The sequence below is a fragment of the Myodes glareolus genome, chromosome 17 (genome assembly GCF_982192425.1).
Source record: "Myodes glareolus chromosome 17, mMyoGla1.1, whole genome shotgun sequence".
NCBI lineage: Eukaryota > Metazoa > Chordata > Mammalia > Rodentia > Cricetidae > Myodes > Myodes glareolus.
Window position 1 is genome coordinate 67,250,952 of NC_142042.1, and position 20,866 is coordinate 67,271,817.

At 45.2% G+C, this 20,866-nt stretch overlaps 1 protein-coding gene across 2 annotated transcripts; it reads right to left on the reverse strand.

Moving 5' to 3' along the window:
- Positions 1–3,426: 3,426 nt before the first annotated feature.
- Rit1 (Ras like without CAAX 1) lies at positions 3,427–17,331 on the reverse strand. Of its 2 annotated transcripts, none has more exons than XM_048454863.3 (6): positions 17,187–17,331; positions 16,738–16,882; positions 16,555–16,611; positions 9,237–9,310; positions 8,861–9,052; positions 3,427–6,669 (listed from the first exon to the last, which is right to left on the reverse strand). In XM_048454863.3, exons 2-6 carry the CDS (start codon positions 16,841–16,843, stop codon positions 6,439–6,441), a joined length of 660 nt encoding a protein of 219 aa, XP_048310820.1. In that variant the 5' UTR covers positions 16,844–16,882; positions 17,187–17,331; the 3' UTR covers positions 3,427–6,438. The 2 variants fall into 2 exon arrangements, with proteins under 2 accessions (XP_048310820.1, XP_048310826.1); XM_048454869.3 differs by lacking the exon at positions 17,187–17,331 and adding an exon at positions 17,022–17,165.
- Positions 17,332–20,866: the final 3,535 nt, after the last annotated feature.

The window sequence follows — 20,866 nt, forward strand, 5'->3', positions numbered from 1 at the left end:
AACCCCTTGTTTCATAATTCTTAGTAGGGAGAAAATAAAATTAATTTGTATAGTGAGAGCATTCTCAGAGATCTGGAGGGCAGGGTGAATAATCTTTAACAAAGACCAAACATTTTGAGTGACTCTTCTTCTGACTAAGCCGTCTGAGTTGTAGCGTCAGCTAAAGCTAATGAAATTCGAGGAACAATTTTTAATCCTAACTTGAGCCTACCTAACATTAACACAAATCCAACATTTTCAGTCTTGAGCCTTGTACATCACAGTGATTGTCACAGGTGACAAGGACTCCTGAAAGGTAATGGTGCCCACCCGGGGACTGCTCTGAATCAGAAGCCAACCTGGGCTACATAACAAGTATCTGCTGCCCAGCAAGATCCTGTCCCAAGAAACAAAATATAAATACATAAAATGCCTATGTATCATTTTAAAAGATTTTATTATTTTTAATTACGTGTGTGGAGTATATGTGTCTGCACGTGGGCGCATGCTCGCGAGTGCAGGACCAGGGTCACTGGAGCTGCCGTGACAGGTTGATTCAGCTGTGAACTGTGGGATGTGGGTGCTGGGATGAACTCAGGTCCTCTGAAAGAGCCACTTCTCCAGCCATCTCTCAGGCCAAGACTGGAAGGGCTAGAGAGATTCAGTGGTAAAGAGTGCTTACCGCCTTGTTCTCCCAGAGGACCCAGGCTCAGGTCCCAACACCTATGTCAGGGTGACTCATAGTCGCACATACTCCCAGTTCCAGGGAACCCGATGCCCTTTGGCCTCTTAGACACCAGGCATAAGTGTGGTGCACATAAACTAACAGACACACAAATATATACATAAATCTGGGTGGTGGTGACACACACCTTTAATCCTAGCACTCGGGAGGCAGAGGCAGGCAGATCGCCGTGAGTTTGAGGCCAGCCTGATCTACAAGAGCTAGTTCCAGGACAGGCTCCATAGCTACAGAGAAACTTTGTCTCAAAAAGTCAGAAAAAAAAAAAAGCTACAAATATACACATAAAATAAAAATAAGTAAATCTAAAAAAAAAAAAAAACCAGACTGTGAAAGATTTCCTGTTTGTTTTGGTTTTGGAGACAAGGTTTCTCTGTGTAGCCCTGGCTGTCCTGGAACTAGCTCTGCAGACCAGGCTGGCGTCAAACTCACAGAAATAATCCTGTCTTTGTCTCCCAAATGCTGGGATTAAAGGTGTGTGCCACCATTGCCCAGCTGAGACTGGAAAAGTTTTAACACTATAAATTGTGAGTTGGATATTCAACAAACTTCCATGAACTCATTACATGAGGGTACCTTGGAACTTCTAGCCCTCCTGCTTCTGCCTCCCAAATGCTGGGATGATGCCTGTGCATCAGGCTCTTCGTCATTAAGTTAAAAAAAATATTTCTGGTTTGATATCAGATCTCACTACATAGTTCAGGCTGGCTTCCAACTCCCAGAGACCACTTCCTCTGGCTCCAAAATCCTGGCATTGAAGGCATGCACCACCACAGCTGAATCTTCCCTTTTTTGAAGATAGGGTGTCACTATGATCCTCAGGCCAGTCCTGAATTTATAATCTTCCCATCTCTGCCTCTGGAATGCTAAGATGATAAATTCTGTGTACCCCTAGCTGTTTTTCCTTTCTTCTTAGAGATAAAATCTATTTGAATAAAGGGGTCTTCCTTCTGTGGAAACTTGCTAGCACTTTGAGAGTGCTCTGTACGTTGGAGGGGTACTCATTTTCCGGAGCATGACATTTGATGGTATTTCACTTTGGGAGGAGGGAAAGGTGCTTGCTGAGCTTTGTGCATGCTGTGCAATTCTGTCTACCAACCACTGCGCTACAACTGAGTCCTAATTAAATCTCCCCCTAAGATACTTTAAAATTTTTTTGTCTTGTGTTTGGAATAGGGTTTTTCTGTGTAACTGTCGTGGCTGTCCTGGAACTCGCTATATAGACCAGGTTGATCTCAAACTGAGATCCACCTGCCTCTGCCTCCCAAGTGCTGGGATTAAAGGTGTGTGCTATCCCCACCTAGCGATACTTGAAATTTGTATTTACTCATCTGCGTGTGTGTGTGCACATCATGACCGCAGTGCACACGTGGAGCAGAAGACAGCCTGCTGCAGCTTCTCCCTTCGGCGTGCTCCGCAGGCCTGTTGACAAAGGCCTGCACCCACTGAGTCTTCCCAGACCAAGATGTTTGGGTTTGCTTCATTCTGACATTATTTTGTGTGTGTTGACTCCGTTCCATCTTGACTTAAGGTCAGAAAGTTCAAACCTATTTTTGATCCTCAAGGCCAGATAACTGGATATTTGATCTACAGCGTGACTACTGGATGTTTTGAGAATTAAGGAATTACACTCATTAGCTCATTGTATCATGGTAAGGAAGCCTTTTGCCCTCCCGTTGCTTGGGGTATATAAGGCTATGAGAAACAGATTTGGGTGGATACAGTATTCACTGAAAGCCCCCCCAACTCTATCTTCTTTTTTTTTTAAAAAAAAAATTCATTTATAAATGAATATTTACACATTTAGAAATGTATAAATATTCTGTCCCCGTGTACGCCTTCAAACCAGAAGAGGGCACCAGACCTCATTACAGGTGGTTGTGAGCCACCATGTGGTTGCTGGGATTTGAACTCAGGACCTTTGGAAGAGCAGGCAGTGCTCTTAACCGCTGAGCCATCTCTCCAGCCCCCCAACTCTATCTTCTGTCACTTGTCTATTTCTTTTCTCCATCCTCACTCCCCTTCCCGGCACTTTCGAGAGCAGGACAACTTTCTGGTGGAGCCATGCAATCACACTCAGGTCAGAGGGCTCGGCTTTGCCTTCACCCATTTTCACCCACTGAGCCATCTCACCGGCCTGTGGCACTGTGAGGGTACCTCAGGGGTTAGGGTCTGAATTCTCTGACCTGGAAGCTTTTCAGGAACTAGCTGTTCAGCTCAGGATCGTGAGGGCAAAGAGCAGCTTCTCTTCCTCCACGGACATGAGCTCTTCAGTCAGCCCCCATGAGGGTGCTCTGTCTTGAGGTGTCCAGCTGAGCCAGTGGGGGAACTGCTGCACTGCCTCCGCTGCCTGGAAGGTCCTCTACAAGCACTAGGTGACTTGCTGCTCAGAAGGAGGATGCCAACAGACCTCTAGCACCCCCTCCACAGTATCTGCCTCTTGCCTAGACACCACCCCTCAGGTCTCAGTAGAGGACACTGTCACACACTACAGGGTCTGGTTCCTTGGAGTTGAGCACTCAGACAGCAACCCACCAAGGTGACATTTTGAGATGCAAAAAGGGGTTGTCAAGAGTGTGCACACACATTACTTGGAATGCACTTATCATGTTAGTAAGAAGTAAAAAAGTACTTTTTCTTTTAAAGAGTTCAAATATTTCTACCCACTTACGTAAAAAAGAGAAAAGGAACAAAAAAACAATACATTATTTAAAATATCTTGTATTGTGCTGCATACTGCCTTCATATACAAGTGCCCCAGTGAAGAGCTTCTTCCCAGGCAACACACAAAACTTGGTTAATATATCAAAGTTAAAACATGTCTCCCTACCAATTATGAACAGCTAATTCTAGATACTAGTTTCCGAAGCTTGTAACTACTAACCTTGTTTCAACACACACACTGCACTCCAGAGGAGGGGCTCCAGCGCACACACTGCGCTCCTGAGGAGGGGCTCCAGCGCACACACTGCACTCCAGAGGAGGGGCTCCAGCGCACACACTGCGCTCCTGAGGAGGGGCTCCAGCGCACACACTGCACTCCTGAGGAGGGGCTCCAGCGCACACACTGCACTCCTGAGGAGGGGCTCCAGCGCACACACTGCGCTCCTGAGGAGGGGCTCCAGCGCACACACTGCACTCCTGAATAGGGGCTCCAGCGCACACACTGCGCTCCTGAGGAGGGGCTCCAGCGCACACACTGCACTCCTGAGGAGGGGCTCCAGCGCACACACTGCACTCCTGAGTAGGGGCTCCAGCGCACACACTGCGCTCCTGAGTAGGGGCTCCAGCGCACACACTGCACTCCAGAGGAGGGGCTCCAGCGCACACACTGTGTTCCTGAGGAGGGGCTCCAGCGCACACACTGCGCTCCTGAGGAGGGGCTCCAGCGCACACACTGCGCTCCTGAGGAGGGGCTCCAGCGCACACACTGCGCTCCTGAGGAGGGGCTCCAGCGCACACACTGCGCTCCTGAGGAGGGGCTCCAGCGCACACACTGCGCTCCTGAGGAGGGGCTCCAGCGCACACACTGCGCTCCAGAGGAGGGGCTCCAGCGCACACACTGTGTTCCTGAGGAGGGGCTCCAGCGCACACACTGCGCTCCTGAGGAGGGGCTCCAGCGCACACACTGCACTCCAGAGGAGGGGCTCCAGCGCACACACTGTGTTCCTGAGGAGGGGCTCCAGCGCACACACTGTGCTCCTGAGGAGGGGCTCCAGCGCACACACTGCACTCCAGAGGAGGGGCTCCAGCGCACACACTGCATTCCAGAGGGGCTCCAGCGCACACCACTGAACTCCTGCAGTTCCTAGCACCACGAATACAATGCTCAATGGGAAGTAAGGGGCCAGTTTAGGATTAGATGTCCGACTGGGATAGCCTTAAAAAGACTGCTGCTTTCCTTGTATGGAATATAATTTCCTGTCTTACAGGCCTTTCTTTCTAGTGATATTTTCTACTGCCTTGACAATCTTGAATCATTGTAGCTGTCATTTCCTTGCTTAACACCGGTGACAACTGCATAGACCATCAGGAATAAGCAGCAAAGGTCTACAGTCTGCAAGTCCTTATCCAGGTGAGACATTGTTCAGAGAGAATGGTGCTGTATTTTGTCTCTTCTCTGAAATGCTGCGGTTTATATAGACTGGAATTTGGGTCTTTCATTTTTTGATGGCTTGAATATTAAAAACAATTTTGTATAGTTAACAGAACTTTCAAAAGACGCTACCCAAAATGTTAAAAGTCCTAGCAATGGCTCCTCATAGAATTCGGATCAGCTGCCATTTCTCTGACAGTGGGAAGCAGGAAGCTTTGTGGCAGCTTTGAAGAGGTGTCACCTGAGCCTGGAACGAACACTCCATACTGGGATCATGACTCTCCTGAATGCGCCCCACACAGTATGTTAAGGCATCAAGACAGAGAGCTCACCACTGATAGTTAAAGCTGTTTCTTCCAAGATTAGTCTCACACACGGGAAGCAGAGTGGTATCTCTGACGCTGAGCTTTGACAACCCTGGGAAAATCCTCAGATTACGAAAACCAATTTGTACATGTGGATACTAAAGCTTCAAGACTGGTCAGTCGGCCACACAGAAACCCCAGACCTTTAAGCCTAAGTCTAATGACTGCTGAGGTCAAGAGACCACCTAACAATTTTACTCAGACTCCAGATAGCTCTTCTGTTCAGACAACACCATCAGCCTAAAGAAAGGGCCTAAAACCATCTGCACAGGCCCAGCTCTTCAAAGAGGAATCCTGGATAAGGCATGTGGTGGAGCTGTCCTAAGAAAGAATTTATTTATTTGTTTATTTTTGGTTTTGTTTTTCTAAGACAGGCTTTCATTCTGTAGCCCAGCAAGCCTCAAACTTGTGGAAGTCCTCCTGCCTTAGCCTTATAAACACTAGGATTACAGCAATGAGCTGCCATGGCTAGCCCAACAAAGGATTTAAACAAGAACCGAGCGAGCTTGTGACCGACTGGTCCAGATCCAGAAGCAGTTCTCAAAGTGCCAGTCTTCAAAGATAAAGGAAGGCAAGATACTGAAAAAAGAGCAAGTATGTTCAAGAGAAGCCTTCACTCTGTGTCCGTTTCCGTCCCGCCTCTGGGTCAAATGTGCAGTCCTCAGGCTCAACACGGGGACACTTTCTGACCCCGTGTTTCCAGTCATGTCTTCTTATGTAAACACATACAACACCATCTCCCTAATCACTTCATAATCTACAACAGGAGCCCACTCCAGACACCTACTCACCTTTAGCACCAATCTCTTTATCGTTAGTTTCCCTATTCAATATTTTGCTCTGTCTCCAAGATACACAGTGTGGAAAAACAAGGCAGAGAGGTCCTTCTGTGAGACAGTACCAGGAAGCTCAAGTTGAAGGACGGTGGGGGGTATACAGCAAAGTTCCTTTTGTAAACTTAGTCAAGTGCACACGGTATACATATTCTCCTGGGCATAAACAATTTACACAAATTAATTTACATCAGTAACATAACCAAAACAATGGCACATCAAATTCCCCTGTGACAATCAAGGAGTGGGCAGTGCCCTGAGGGCTAAGAAGTCAGAGTCACTGAAAACGCCCAATGGCCACGGCCCCCTCGCCAGTGGCATTTAGGGTAGTGGGAAAGAGAGCAGCGGACAGCATGCCCGTTATTGCAGGTACTGGGCTGCTCGGGCAGCACCGCAGTTCACAGCAGGGACTTCATACTTCCCTCAAGTTACCGAGTCTTTCTTCTTCCTGAACGGCGACTTCAGCCTCCTCCACACACTGCTTTTGGGTTTAGACTTTTTCTCCATGGCCAATACTAACTCCTTTTCTTTCTTACGAATCTCCCGTACAAGAGCATGGAAAACGTCATCAATGTAGTAACGATATGCAGCAGAGGTTTCAAAAAAGGGACAACTGAATTCTCGAGCCAGAGATAATCCCTCTTCTTTGGAGACCTTCAAAGGCACAAACATGAGAAAATGTATAGTGTACAGCAGGAGGCAGTTACAGCTGTCACAAAGAGTCAGTGGCTTCCTTAGCTGGACAGAGCTCCCCGCTGGAGAGGCGCCAGCAGAGAACACAGCCCCAGGGGACTGAGGGCCCAAGGAGTGTACTACAGGACTCCAAATTACAAGATTCTATTTCCAGTGTGTTTACCAGATTTTTTTTTTTTTAAAAAAAAAGAAAGAGTCTCTTGTATTCCCGGCTAGCCAAGCATGACTCTGAACTTGTAAGTCTTCTATCTCTCTCTCAGGAGTGCCTGAATTATATGTATATGCCACCATGTCTGCTTTTATGCAGTGTTAGGAATAGAGCCCACATAATTTTTTAAATTGTTTTGTCAAGACAGGGTTTCTCTGTGTAGCCCTAGCTGCCTCCGTGTCATACCCAGCTTCCTGCACGGTAGGCAGACACACCACCAACTGAACTTTACAACTCAGCCTCTCTTTTTTCTTTTCTGAAACAAGGTTTCCCTCTAGTCTGGAGCTTGTCAAGCAGGCTGATCAGCAAACCCCAGGATCTGCCCATCTCTACCTCCCCACTGTTGGGGTTATAAACCATCATGCCTGGCTTTCAAAACAAAGAAAAAACTAAATTTATGCAGGGCGGTGGTGGCACACACATTTAATCCCAACACTTGGGAGGCAGAGGCAGGCGGATCTCTGTGAGTTCGAGGCCAGCCTGGGCTATAGAGTGAGTTCCAGGACAGCCAGGGCTACACAGGGAAACCCTGTCTCACTAAACCCAGGCCTCAGACCCTCTTACAAGGCCCTTTACTGACTGAACTGAGTCCCCAGTCCTTTCAGTGGAACTTTTGGAAACAGATATTAAGTAAATACACATATTGATAATGATAACTTTCTTTTTTTTAAGATTTATTTATTTATTTATTTATTTATTTATTTATTATGTGTACAACATTCTGCTTCCATGTATGCCCACACACTAAAAGAGGGCGCCAGATCTCATTACAGATGGTTGTGAATCATCATGTGGTTGCTGGGAATTGAACTCAGGACCTCTGGAAAAGCAGTCAGTGCTCTTAACATCTGAGCCATTTCTCCAGCCCCATGATAGCTTTCTTTATGCTTTGATTTTTCAGGACAGGGTTTCTCTGGGTAGCTTTGTAGCCTGTCTTGGAATTCCTTCTGCAGATCAGACTGGCCTCGAACTCACAGAGATCCATCCGCCTGCCTCTGCCTACTGAGTGTTGGGATTAAAGGTGTGTACCACCACTGTCCAGATTTATTTATATTTTGGATTATAATTATTTTACATGTATGGGTTACTTGCCTACATGTATGTCTGTGTACATGTGTGTGCACGGTGCCCCTGGAGACCAGAGGCATCAGATGCCCTGGAACTGGGGCTACAGATGGTTCTGAATCATACCATTTGAACTCTGGATGGAGCTGAGTCCTCCGCAAGAGTAGCCAGTATTCCTAACCACCCAGTTAGCTCTGCGACCCTGAAGTTTCCATTAGTTTTATTGTTTTTAAGTGTTTATTTATTGTGTGTGTGTGTGCAGGGCTGGACTGTCACAGCACATGTGTAAAGTCAACAGAGGATCAGCCGGCCACTCTGCGGAACTGGTTCTCTTGTTTCACCTCTGTGTGGATTTTAGGGATTGAGTTCAGGCCACCACATTTCCAAGGCAAACAAGTGCCTTTGCTGAGACTTCTTGTTGCCCTTGGCTTTTTTGACATCTAAATTTTTATTTTGTGGTGCTGGAGATTGAACCCGGGTCCCTGTGTATGCTACCACTAAACTACAGCCAAACGTCATTTCTGATGATTAGGAAATTAACAGCTCATGATTCTTTACTTAATGAGTATTCTAATGCCATCTATTTGTTTGCTAATTGACTGACTGTCTGGGCCTAGGTCTACAAACCCTCAAATGTATGGTGATGCTCCTGCCTAGCCTGTTAAATGCTTGGGTTATGGTACAGGACACAGATAGGCTATTATGTCTAAAACCCTGTGCGCTCATGTCTAAAGGTCCAGATTTTATATAACACAAAATTGATAGCTAAAGGGACATTTCCAAAGCTAGGGATACGCTAATTTTCATTTTCTATTTTAAGGCAAAGCAATCTTCAAGAAACAAATGACCACCCACAACATTGCAGGCCTTGCTTCTCACCTGCCGCAGCTGCTTCAGATCCGATTTGTTTCCCACGAGAACCACTGGTGTGTCGTCAGTGCGTCTGACACGGTAAATCAGTTGTTTAAACTCCCGAACTTCATGAAAACTTCGACGATCCGTGATCGAGTAACAGATGATAAATCCTTCTCCTGCCCTCATATACTGATCCCGCATGGCTGTAAACTCTGCCTGGAGGGAAACAAAGGTCCATAATGCATTGCTGCAACTTAGACCTGCATGCACACTGGCTACTTCAGAGTCTATCCTGAGGCAGAGCATGGAAATCAAGAGAGACAGGCTAGTGATGCTGCCCACAGAAGCCTGCCCCTTCCTAGAGGACACACTCTTTACCCACAGTGCTGGGGTTCAGTACCTGTCCAGCTGTATCCAGAATGTCCAGATTGGCAGGCTCATCATCAATGCGGATCCGGATCTTATATGCATCTTCTACAGGAGGAGGAACACACATGCGGGAAGAAGCAAGGATTTGAAAACTTGCCCTACAGAAGAGGCAGTCCCATCCAATTTTATTTACTTATTTTGGTAGAGCCAGACCTTGAATCCAGGGGTTCAAATGGTGGGCGAATGCTCTACCATTGAGCTATATTCCCAGGCTTCATCTTTTTACATTTGTTCTCAGGTGTTGGTATGTACACATGTAAATGCATGAATGCTCATGTGTGTATGGGTGCACATGTGCATGGAGATCCAGGGTTCATACTGGATCTCACTAGGCAGCTTGCTCAATGAAGCCTGTCTTTGACTGTGGAGGCTGGAATTTCATGTAAGTCGGTTACCGGGGTTCTGGGGATCTGAACTGAACTCTGCTTCTAGATTATAAAGCAAGCGCTCTAACCTCGAAGCCATCTCCCTAGCCCACCAAGTTCTTTAAGAAATTTTATTAGTGATGTGTATGTACACGCATGATGTATGTGTGTATGTATGTGTATGCATATGGAGGTCAAGGGTCAAATTATGAAGTCAGCTTTTTCCTTATACCTTTATATGCATTCTAAGTCACAACACTAGTAGGACAGGTGCCCTTACCTGCTGAGCCATTTCAGTGGCCCCCAGGGTTGTTTTTATGTGCTTAATTTTCTCAGGATGCTATAAATTCATCAAAATATGTAGATTAGTTTTTCTTTGTTCATGAGTGGTCATGTATTTTTTTGTTTTGTTTTAAAAAGGCTTGCTTATTTATTTATTTATTAATATGTGTACAGAGTTCTGCCTGCAGGCCAGAAGAGGGCACCAGATTTCATTATAGATGGTTATGAGCCACCATGTGGTTGCTGGGAATTGAACTCAGGATTTATGGAAGAGCAGCCAGTGCCCTTAACTGCTAAGCCATCTCTCCAGCCCTTGTTTTATTTTCTGAGACAGAGTTTCTTTGTATAGCCTTGGTTGTCCAAGAATTAGCTCTGTAAACCAGGCTGGCCTCAAACTCAGAGAGATCCATTTGCCTCTGCCTCTCAAGTGCTGGGATTAAAAGCATGAGCTACCACCACCCGGCATGGTTATATATCTTATTCACAGCTGTAAATCTAAATCTAAAAGTTAATTCTGAGCATCTGAGAAGCAGAGGCAGGAGGATCTCTTTGAATTCGAGGTCAATTTTGTTTACATAATGAGTTCTACGTGTACTAAGGCTACAAAGGGAGATGCTGTCTTAAAAAAAGGAAGGAAGGAAGGAAGGAAAGAAGAAAGGAAGGAAGGAAGGAAGGAAGGAAGGAAGGAAGGAAGAAAGGAAGGAAGGAAGGAAGGAAGGAAGGGCTGGAGAGATGGCTCAGTGGTTAAGAGCACTGGTTGTTCCTCCAGAGGAGGTTCAGTTTCCAGCACCCATATGGTGGCTCACAACCATCTATAACTTCAGTTCCAGAGGAACCAATGCTCTCCCCAGATACATACACAGTACACAGACATACATACAGGTAAAACACTAATACAGAGAAAATATATATTAAAAAAAATGAGCCAGACATTGGTGACACATGCCTTTAATTCTAGCACTTGGGAGGCAGAGGCAGGTGGATCTCTGTGAGTTTGAGCCCAGCCTGGTCCACAAAGCAAGTTCCAGAACAGCTAGCACTACACAGAGATACCCTGTCTCAAAAATAAAAAAATAAAAAAAAAATAAAAGAAAGAAAAGAAGGAAGGAAGGGAGGGTGGGAGGGAGGAAGGGAGAAGAGAGAAAGAAAGAAAAAGATGGCCTTAGTCACTGTGCTCCTGTTGTGAAGAGACACCACAACCAGGGCTCTCAAGAAGCAAAGCATTTAACTGGGGCTTGCTTACAGTCTCAGAGGGTTAGTCTGTAGCTATGGCGGGGAGCAGGCACGGTGTTACAGCAGCAGCTCAGTGCTATGTCCTGTTGCACAGGCTGAGAGAAAGCGAGCAGAGACTGGGTCTGCCATGGGGTTCTGAAACCTCAAAGCTCACCCAGTGACACTTCTAACAAGGCCGTAATCCTGACCTTCTAATCCTTTCTAACAGTTCCACTCTCGGCGTCACTAAAATTTCAAATACAGGGACCTGTGGTGGTCGTTCTTATTCAAACCACCACAAGGTCTCTTTTCTATTGTTGTTTTGTTTTTCGAGACAGGGTTTTTCTATAGCTTTGGAGCCTGTCCTGGAACTAGCTCCTAGTTCAGGCTGGCCTCGAACTCACAGAGATCCACCTGCCTCTGCCTCCCAAGTGCTGGGATTAAAGGCCTGTGCCAGCAACACCACAAGGATTCTGAAAGAATTTCTTTTAAAACAGTAAGTCAGGGCCCAGGGGAAGTGGCTCAACTGGTACTGTTCTGCGATGCGGGCCTGGCAACCTGAGCTAGAACCCCAGAATCCACACAAAAGTAGGACAGGACAGAAGCTGAAAAGTTTTCCTCTGCCTTTCACACACTTGCTGTGGCATATATGCCTACACACATCATGCACATTAAAAAAAATGTTTTAACCACTGGCATAGTGGTGCATGCTTTTAGTCCCAACTGCCATTTATGAAAGCACATACAAAACATTAGGTTAAGCAAACTGTAAAGTATTATTATTTGCATTTTACAGCAAAAGAAGGTAAATGAGGTATGGTGGCACACACCCTTACCCCCACCACTGGCGGTGCACAGGCAGGCAGATCTCTGAGTTTGAGGCCAAATGGAGTTGCAGGTGAGATTGTCTTAGAAAAAAGACTTAAAAAAAAAATGAAAAGGCTAACCCTAAAATACTGAATGTCTTCTTAATTGCAGTTAGGTGGTGATGGAGACAGCACACACTGCGGTGCCAGAAACCCCGTCTGCGACCCTGCAGCACAGCCAGTGTACTGTACCCAATGAAGCGTCCCTCACAGCTTTACCATTGTCTAGAAAATGTCATAATCCCTTCATTTCGAAACCAAGCTCTTTTCTGCATGTTACTGTGAGGGGCAACACAGCCCTGGGTTAAACTCAGGTCATAAGCGTGACAGAAGCACGAGCCGGCTTTAGCCCTTTAAAAATTTTAATTTTATCACATTTTTTGCTGTTTATTTTTTGTTTTGTAGATAGGGTCTCACTATGTAACCCTGACTGGCCAACTTGATATGTAGACCAGGCTGTCCTGGACCTCACAGAGATCCGCCTGCCTCTGCCTCCCAAGTGCTGGGATTATAGGTGTGCGCCACCACCGCCCGGTGCACGTCTACCACCTTCTTTAATGTAGATTTCTATACTAATCATGGAAAATACAGAAAAGTAAAAGAGGGAAAAAAAGTCCATTCAATATTTTCATCACTTAAAATCAACTGCCACACAGGGTGGTGCAGGGCTTGAATCCCAGAACTCAGGAGAAAGAGGCAGGCAGATCTCTGAGTTCAAGGCCAACCGGGTGTACGGAGTGAGGTCCTGGGCTGCCAGAACTATGCCGAGAAATCCTGTCTCAAAAAAAATACTAGCCACATACACCCCAAGATAAATCCTCTTAACATTTTCAAATCAATTATGGGGGCTGGAGAGATGGCTCAGTGGTTAAGAGCACTGACTGTTCTTCCAGAGGACCCGGGTTCAATTCCCAGTACCCACATGGCAGCTCACAACTGTCTGAAGATCCAGTTTCAGGGGACCTGACACCAATGCACATAAAATAAAGTTAAATAAACCATAAAAAATTTTAAAAAATCAATTATGTTCTTTGATGCGGGAGAATTGTCTGTATTCTGTCAATCATATTTTAATAAAACGCTGATTGGCCAGGCAATACTGTATAGGCGGGAAAACCAGACAGGAAGTAGAGGTGATGCAATGAGAACAGGAGACTTCTGGGAAGCAGAAGTTCCTCAGCCACTCCTGCGCAGACCACCAAAGAGGCAACATGTAAGCTGCCCCCCTGGAAAAGGTACTGAGCCATTATGGCTAACATAGATAATGATAATGGATTAATATAAGTTACAAGGACTAATAAGAAGCCTGACCTAATGGGCCAATCAGTTTATAATCTTATGGAGTCCTGTGTGTGATTTCTCTTTGGGATTTGCTGGCTGTGGGGTACCAGGCGGGACGGAAACCCCAACAAGCCGGCCCTCCATGCTACAGTTCTTGAATAGGTTCTGCATACATGTGGGCACACACACACGCCACATAGTGCATGTGGAGTTCAGAGGACAACTTTCCACCATGTGAGACTCAGTGATGGAACTCAAGTTACCAGGCTTGGCAGGCTTGGCAGACTCGCCATCCCATGACACAGCATGGCTACGAAGGTGAGAGGACCCTCTACCATGGGGGTTACCGGGATCTCACGCCAGACTTGGTGACAGGTGCCTTTACTGTCTGAGCCATCTCACAGGTCCCCAAACTAGATTTTAATTTCAGTCACATAGATATGTGCTTATATGTGAGTATATACATACACTCACTTACAGTACTCAAGACACACAAGCATTTGCTGCTGAATCATCAGTACTGTCAGAGAGCAGCAGAGTAGGGTAAAAAATGTACTGATGGCCTGGGTTTGGCTCACAACACCCCTATGAGAGCGTACAACATTCTATTAACTCAGTCCATGGGATTGAATGCCCTTCTTCTGCCTCTGCAAGCACTAGGCACACTGCGGTGCACAGACACAGACAGGGAAACACCTATAGCCATAAAATAAAAAAAAAAAAAATCGATCTTTTCAGCCCTGAATTCAATCCACAACACTGCAGACAAACCAGTGAAACCTTTTTGGGGTGAAAAAATATGAATTTTACCTTAAAAATAAGACAGCTGGGGACTTAGTGTGATAGTGTGTGTCTAGTGTGTCCAAGGTCCGGGTTCAACAAATAAAAAGATTGTTTAATGTCGCTTATAAAAAATTAAATACAAAAAGAAGTAAGAGATTGGTTCTGGAGTTCTTTGGGATTTTAGTTGATCTAAAGATATTTATATTATTATGTATGTGCATGACTCTAGGGTATCTGTGTGCAGCAGGGTGAGTAGAGACCACCTTTGTGGAATTAGGTCTCTCCTCCCTCTCCTCCCACCTTTACATGGGTTCTTCTGGAATGCAGGTCGCCAGGCTTTTGGGGCGAGCACCTTTCCACTGATGTTAAGGTGGAGGTTATAGATGTAGATTTTCGTTTTCAGTGAAGGAGACCTGGGGAAGTCGGGTTTCCTTCTCCATGAGCTACCATGGTAAAATAAAAGACAACCAGTGGTCCCTGTGAGCACTGCTGAGCTCTGAGCTCTGGTTATAACCCAGTACAAGAGAACAGACAGAACATGCATGACCAAAGAAAGTTCTGCCTATTTTGATAGTCTAAACCTCTACAGGAGAAGAGAGTAAAGGAGGTGTAGGAACATATCTACCCTCCTATCAAGGAGTGAAGTTGGGCCTAGTAGACCCTGAAGCCTGAGCTCAGGGTCTGGGTTCCCAGCCCAACTAAGGTGACCAAGTGGCATTTTCCAGCCAACCTCTAGGTGTGGCTAGTTATCACCATAAACAAGGGCAGAATAACTCAGTGGGTGTGGCAGGCTGACAGCCAGTCTTCCTACACTCAGGAACCAGCAGTGCAGGAGGGCATGCGTAGCAAACATGCAGTCTGCAGGGCAGAGGGTAGATACTGACCCTGCCTGGCCACCTAGCAAGCACAGGCAATGTCCCTCTAGTGTAGTTTCACTAGAGCTGAGACAACTTTGAATTTGGGCTCTGCACTGGGATCACGAGTGGGTGGCCTAGAGTTAATGCTTGGCACTAAGTAAACGATCCTAACCCTGAAGTCACTTTCTTCAGAGTTCCCACACCACTGCTGAATTTCTGAAACAATGTTCTAAAGTTGATACAGCAGAGCTAGGATGCAGCTCGGTAGCACAGCATGTACTTAGCCTGTTTGAGGCCCTAGGCTTGATCCCTACCACAAAAAAAATAAATAACTTCCATAGAGCTCAATAAAAAGACAAGTGTTCCCACTTTCCCCAAACCCACAGAAGCATATGCTAAATAAAATGACCACAGCCACAGAATGGCAGGCTTTTGTTTTTGTTTTGACAGAGGACCTCATTAATACTTTTGGCCAGCCTATAACTCTTTATGTAACCCAGACTGGTGAATTCACATTCCTTTGCTTCCCAAGTGCTGGGATTACAGATGTGTGCCATCACTCCCAGCTAATGGCAGAGCTTCTGTCTCCTCCTCAGCCCTACTTTTCTTTTATATAATCATTCAGAATCAAAACTGCACTGCAGCAGAGATAGGCGGATTTCTGAGTTCGAGGTCAGCCTGGTCTACAGAATTCAAATTCCAGGACAGTCAAGGCTACACAGAGAAACCCTGTCTCAAAAAAAACAAAACAAAACAAAACAAACAAACAAACAAAAAACCCACAACTGTTTCCTAATGATTTAGGAGTGAGGAATGTTCTCAGTCAACAGAAGATAGCAACCAAAAACAACAATAATACAGCCCACACACCATAGAACTGGGCATGGTAGCTCATGCCTATAATCCCAGACTAAGCCAAAAGGTGTGTTGTGTGTTCAAGGCTAGCTTGGGCTCAATCTTTTATCAAAAGAAAACAACACAACTTAAAACAAACAACACAAAACAAAGCTGGGGACACAGCTCAGTGGTAGAGCCCTTGCCTGGTATGCTTGGTCTGAAGTCTCAGGCTCAATCCCCAGTGTTAAAAAACAAAAACAAAAAAACCTGATTTACTCTATCGGCACTCTACCAACATCTAACAGTCAAAAATGACAAAGACACAGATGATGTTGCTATATACCAAGCTGCAAGGATAAGGAAATAAATTAAGAGCTTCCAGTGGAAGTTCGGTGCTAAGAATTCAATAGGCTGGCTCTACTTGTTTTTCTGCTTCCTTTTGTGGAAGTTCAAACCAGCTGACTCACACTACCAGGTTAGTCTCATGTCAGAGCCTCAGAAGTGATAGCTACAGATGGTTTCTTTGAGCAGCCTTTAAACTTTCCTTTAATCTAACGATACCGAATACATTCATTAAAAAAAGACAAACTTTGTCTATTAATGCTCAACCTAACCCAAAGACTAAAGGTGGCATATGTACATATGAAGTCTAGGGAAAAAAAATTCTCAACGGTTTATCCTTGTTTCTACATAAGTATGAATTACATACACAAAAGCTCAAGATATAAATACTACTTTTTAAACATTAACTCTATTAAGATACTTTCACAGGATGTACCTGGCATATAAATAAGGATCTGACTTACCAATGGTGGGGTCATGATCTTCTGGGAAACGGTGGCTGATGAACTGCATTGTCATGGCTTCAAAACAAGAAATGGAACTCATGACAGTGACCATGAAGTATTTCAACTATCAACTTTGCACAACCGTCAGTAACCCATCTGGTGCTTTTCAAACTTTTCTGTCAAATAGAAACGGTTACCTACCGCTCTTCCCAACGCCACCAGCACCCAGCATCACTAGTTTGTATTCCCGTGATAGCGCTGCAGGGCTGCTACAGCTGCTACCAACTGGGCGAGCTCCGGAGTCCATTGTCCTTACGACCAGTCCTGGGCCCCGAGGAAAGGCCTCCTAGGGAAGGCACAAAACATTTAGTCCAGGCTGGAGACAGTCGGCCTACCCTGCTCATTGCGGAACACTAAGAAACCCAGGTCTTCTCCCTTCCCCGTTAGTCTCAGTTCTAAAACACATCACAGATTTCTAAACTTACTTTTTACAGAAAAATAAAAAGAACTTGGGCTTCTCTTCAGATTGAGGCAGTGTGCCAGTAGGAAGGAGCCGGAAGCGTGCTGAGGGCTGCCTGGTACCGCCAGGTCTTCTTCAGGTTGCCGCCCCCACTTTCCCTCCTCCCGTCCCTGCCCACCTGTGCCCTTACCTCTGAAAGAAGCCCTGAGTCCGGGTTGCAGATCGGATTCCTTCCCGAGTGGCGCCGTACAACCCACTGCCCCGCCCGGGTCCAGGAAGATGGCGCCGGTGGGCGGGGCGTAACCCAAGCCCCGCCCCCAAGCCGACAGAGAGACTGCTCCACCCCACGCCAAGGTCTGACTCGCAAAGCCCTCTGGTCACATACTGTTCTCAAGGTTTGCACGTAGGAAATGGGTGATCCACTAACCGAAACAGAAACCTTTAAAGTGAGTAACTTAGGGTTATTTGCTACCGGGAGGCAAATCCCCGCAATCTTACCAAAATACACGATTTCATTTAGGGTAAGTATAGTCATTGCTACACAGCGGTGCTCCTTTTTCCAAAAAAGCTGTCTTATTTAACGTTCCTGTGACCAGACAGATGTTCTGAGCACCCAGTTATTCTAATTGAAGTTGTGTATGTTAAAAACATTAAGCCAGATATGATGGCACATGCCTACAAACCCCGCATGAAAGGTATTGTTGGCATCAAGCAGTTCAAAGGTCAGTGCTGGATACATACTAAGTTACATATTACATAGGCTGCATGAGACTCTGTCTTCAAAAAAGATCTCTTTTGAAGCACTTGTTGCTGTTTTTTTTTCTTTTTGGTTTTTCGAGACAAGGTTTCTTTGTAGCTTTGGAGCCTGTCCTGGAACTAGCTCTGTAGACCGAGCTGTCCTTGAACTCACAGAGAACAAATAATCCAATTTAAAAAAAAAAAAAAATGGAGTACAGACCTAAACAGAGAACTCTCAACAGAGGAATCTAAAATGGCTGAAAGACACTTAAGGAAATGCTCAACATCCTTAGCCATCAGAGAAACCCAAATGGCAAAGATCAAAAACACTGATGACAACTTATGCTGGAGAGGTTGTGGGGAGAAGGGAACACTTCTGAATTGCTGGTGGGAATGCAAGCTGGTACAACCCTTTTGGATGTCAGTGTGGTGATTTCTCAGAAAATTAGGAAACAACCTTCCTCAAGACTCAGCAATACCACTTTTGGATTTATATCCAAAGGATGCTCAATCGTGCCACAAGGACATGTGCTCAACTATGTTCATAGCAGCTTTGTTTGTCATAGCCAGAACCTGGAAACAACCTAAATACCCCTCGACTGAAGAATGGATAAGAAAAATGTGGTACATTTACACAATGGAGTACTACACAGCAGAAAAAAATGGTATCTTGAAATTTGCAGGCAAATGGTTGGAGCTAGAAAACATTTTTTGAGTGAGGTAACCCAGACCCAGACAGACACTTATCATATGTACTCACTCATAAGTGGCCTTTAGTCATAAAGCAATGAAAACCAGCCTACAAATCACAATCCCAGAGAACCTAGACAACAATGAGGGCACTAAGAGAGACATACATAGATCTAATCTACATGGGAAGTAGAAAAAGAAAATTTCTCCTGAGTAAATTGGGAGCATGGGAACCATGGGAGAGAGTTGAAGGGAAGGGAAGAGGCAGGGAGGGGAGCAGAGAAAAATGTAGAGCTCAATAAAATCAATAATAATAATAATAAACCCTCCCTTTTAAAGAAAAAAAGAAGCTGCTTTGGGCTTATGGCAGCGTGGGAATAGACCAAGGTGAGAATTCGAAGCAGAGATAGAGGAGAAAAGAAGATGGTGTGAGAGAGATGACATGTAGCCCATGTAGCCGCCCACTGGAAACTTACCAGTAACCCACAAGTCTTGTAAAATACAAAACAACAGGAATGGGTTAATTTAAGATGTAATAGTTAATAAGAAGTTTGGGCTAATAGGCTGAACAGTGTTTTAATTAATACAGTTCCTGTGTGATTACTCTGGGGATGGAAGACCTGGAGAAGAACAAGCAGTCTCTGCCTATCTTTTGTTTTTCCAGACATGCCTAGAAAACCAACATTTTGGAAACAGGCAGAAGGTGCTCTTCAAGTCTGTCTGGTCTACACATCAGAGCTTCAAGGCAGCCAGTGCTAAATAATGAGACTCCTGATCTCCAAAAAACTCAAAGTGGGGAGGGACTGGGATGTATCTCAGTGGCAGAATTTTACCTAGCATGGACAAAGTTCTGGGTTCAACTGCCAAAAGGACAGAACAGAAAATAAAATAGGGGCTGGAGATGGTTCAGTGATGAAGAGCACTGGCTACTCTTCTAAAGGACCTAGGCTCAATTCCCAGCACACATATGGCAGCTCAAATGCCCGTAATCCAGTTCCAAGTGATTTGACATCTTCACACAGAGCATATATGCAGGAAAAACTTCAATGCACATAAAATAAATCTTTAAAACAACAACAAAAAGCTAAGAAGTGGTGGCAAGTACTTTTAATCCCAGCACGAGGGAGGCAGAAGCAGGTGGATCTCTGAGTTTAAGGCCAGCCTAGTATATAAAGTGTGTTCCAGGACAAGCCAGAGCTACCCTGTATAACAGAGATAGAGAAAGACAGTGAGAGAGAGAGAGAGAGAGAGAGAGAGAGAGAGAGAGAGAGAGAGAGAGAGAGATTGATTGATTTTCAATACGTCTTTTGGCTGGGCAGTAGCTGTAACTACCCAGAGCTACACAGTGACATGTTAAAAACCAGGTAGAGCCAGGCGGTGGTTGTACATGTCTTTAATCCCAGAACACAGCAGCAGATGGATTTCTGTTAGTGCACGGCCAGCCTGGACTACAGACCAAGTTCCAGGACAGCCAGGGCTACACAGAGAAACCCTATCTCAAAAAACCAAAACCAAACAACCAAACAAACCAGGAAAAAGTATAAGTGTAATGGCCATCTTTAATCCCAGCATTCTGGAAAAGGAGTCTGTTTTACAGAGTTCCAAGACAGCCAGGGCTACATAGTGAGACCCCGTGCCTCAACCCCCCAACCCAAAAGACAAGGCCAGCAAGGTGCCTCAGACGGTTATAAGTGCTTACCAAGTGTGATCCACATACCACAGCATAAGAACTGAAAACTACCCTCTGGCAGCTATACACATCACCCCCGAAAAGTGTGTGCCATTCATTAATTTTTAAGATCAATTTATTTATTTATATTTTATTTTTTGGTTGAGACAGGGTTTCCTGTTTAACAGCCCTAGGTGTCCTGGAACTAGCTCTTGTAGATCAGGCTGGCCTCGAACTCACAGAGAGCTACCTGCCTCTGTCTCCCGAGTGCTGGGATTAAAGGCATGTGCCACTACCGCCTGGCTGATCTATTTTTTTTATAGATGTATTTGGAAGATATATATGTGTGTGTGTGTGTGGTGTTATCTTGTTTGTGCTCTAACAAAGAGAGCTTGCATGAAGATCAGAGCTAGCCACTAGTTAAACGTTGAGGTCTGGAAGTCTGTACAGACAGGAAGTGATATGGTTGGGCAGAGAGCGAAAGGTGGAGGGGACAGTAGTTAGGCCAGTTTTTGGCTGAGGATTTAGCAAAATAAAGGGTGCCTGTAGCTCGTTCCTTTCTCTGATCTTTCAACACTTGCTCCAGTATCTAACTCTGGCTTTTTAGTATTAAGACCAATTAGGACACACGTAATACAAATGTAGCTGTCCTTGGGGGCCAGAAGCACATAGTGAACCCACCTCAAAAATAAAAACAAATCATTGAAGGAAAAGTTAGAAAATAGGAAACATAAAACATTAAAAGTCTTTTAATCTTTCATTTTCACTTTATA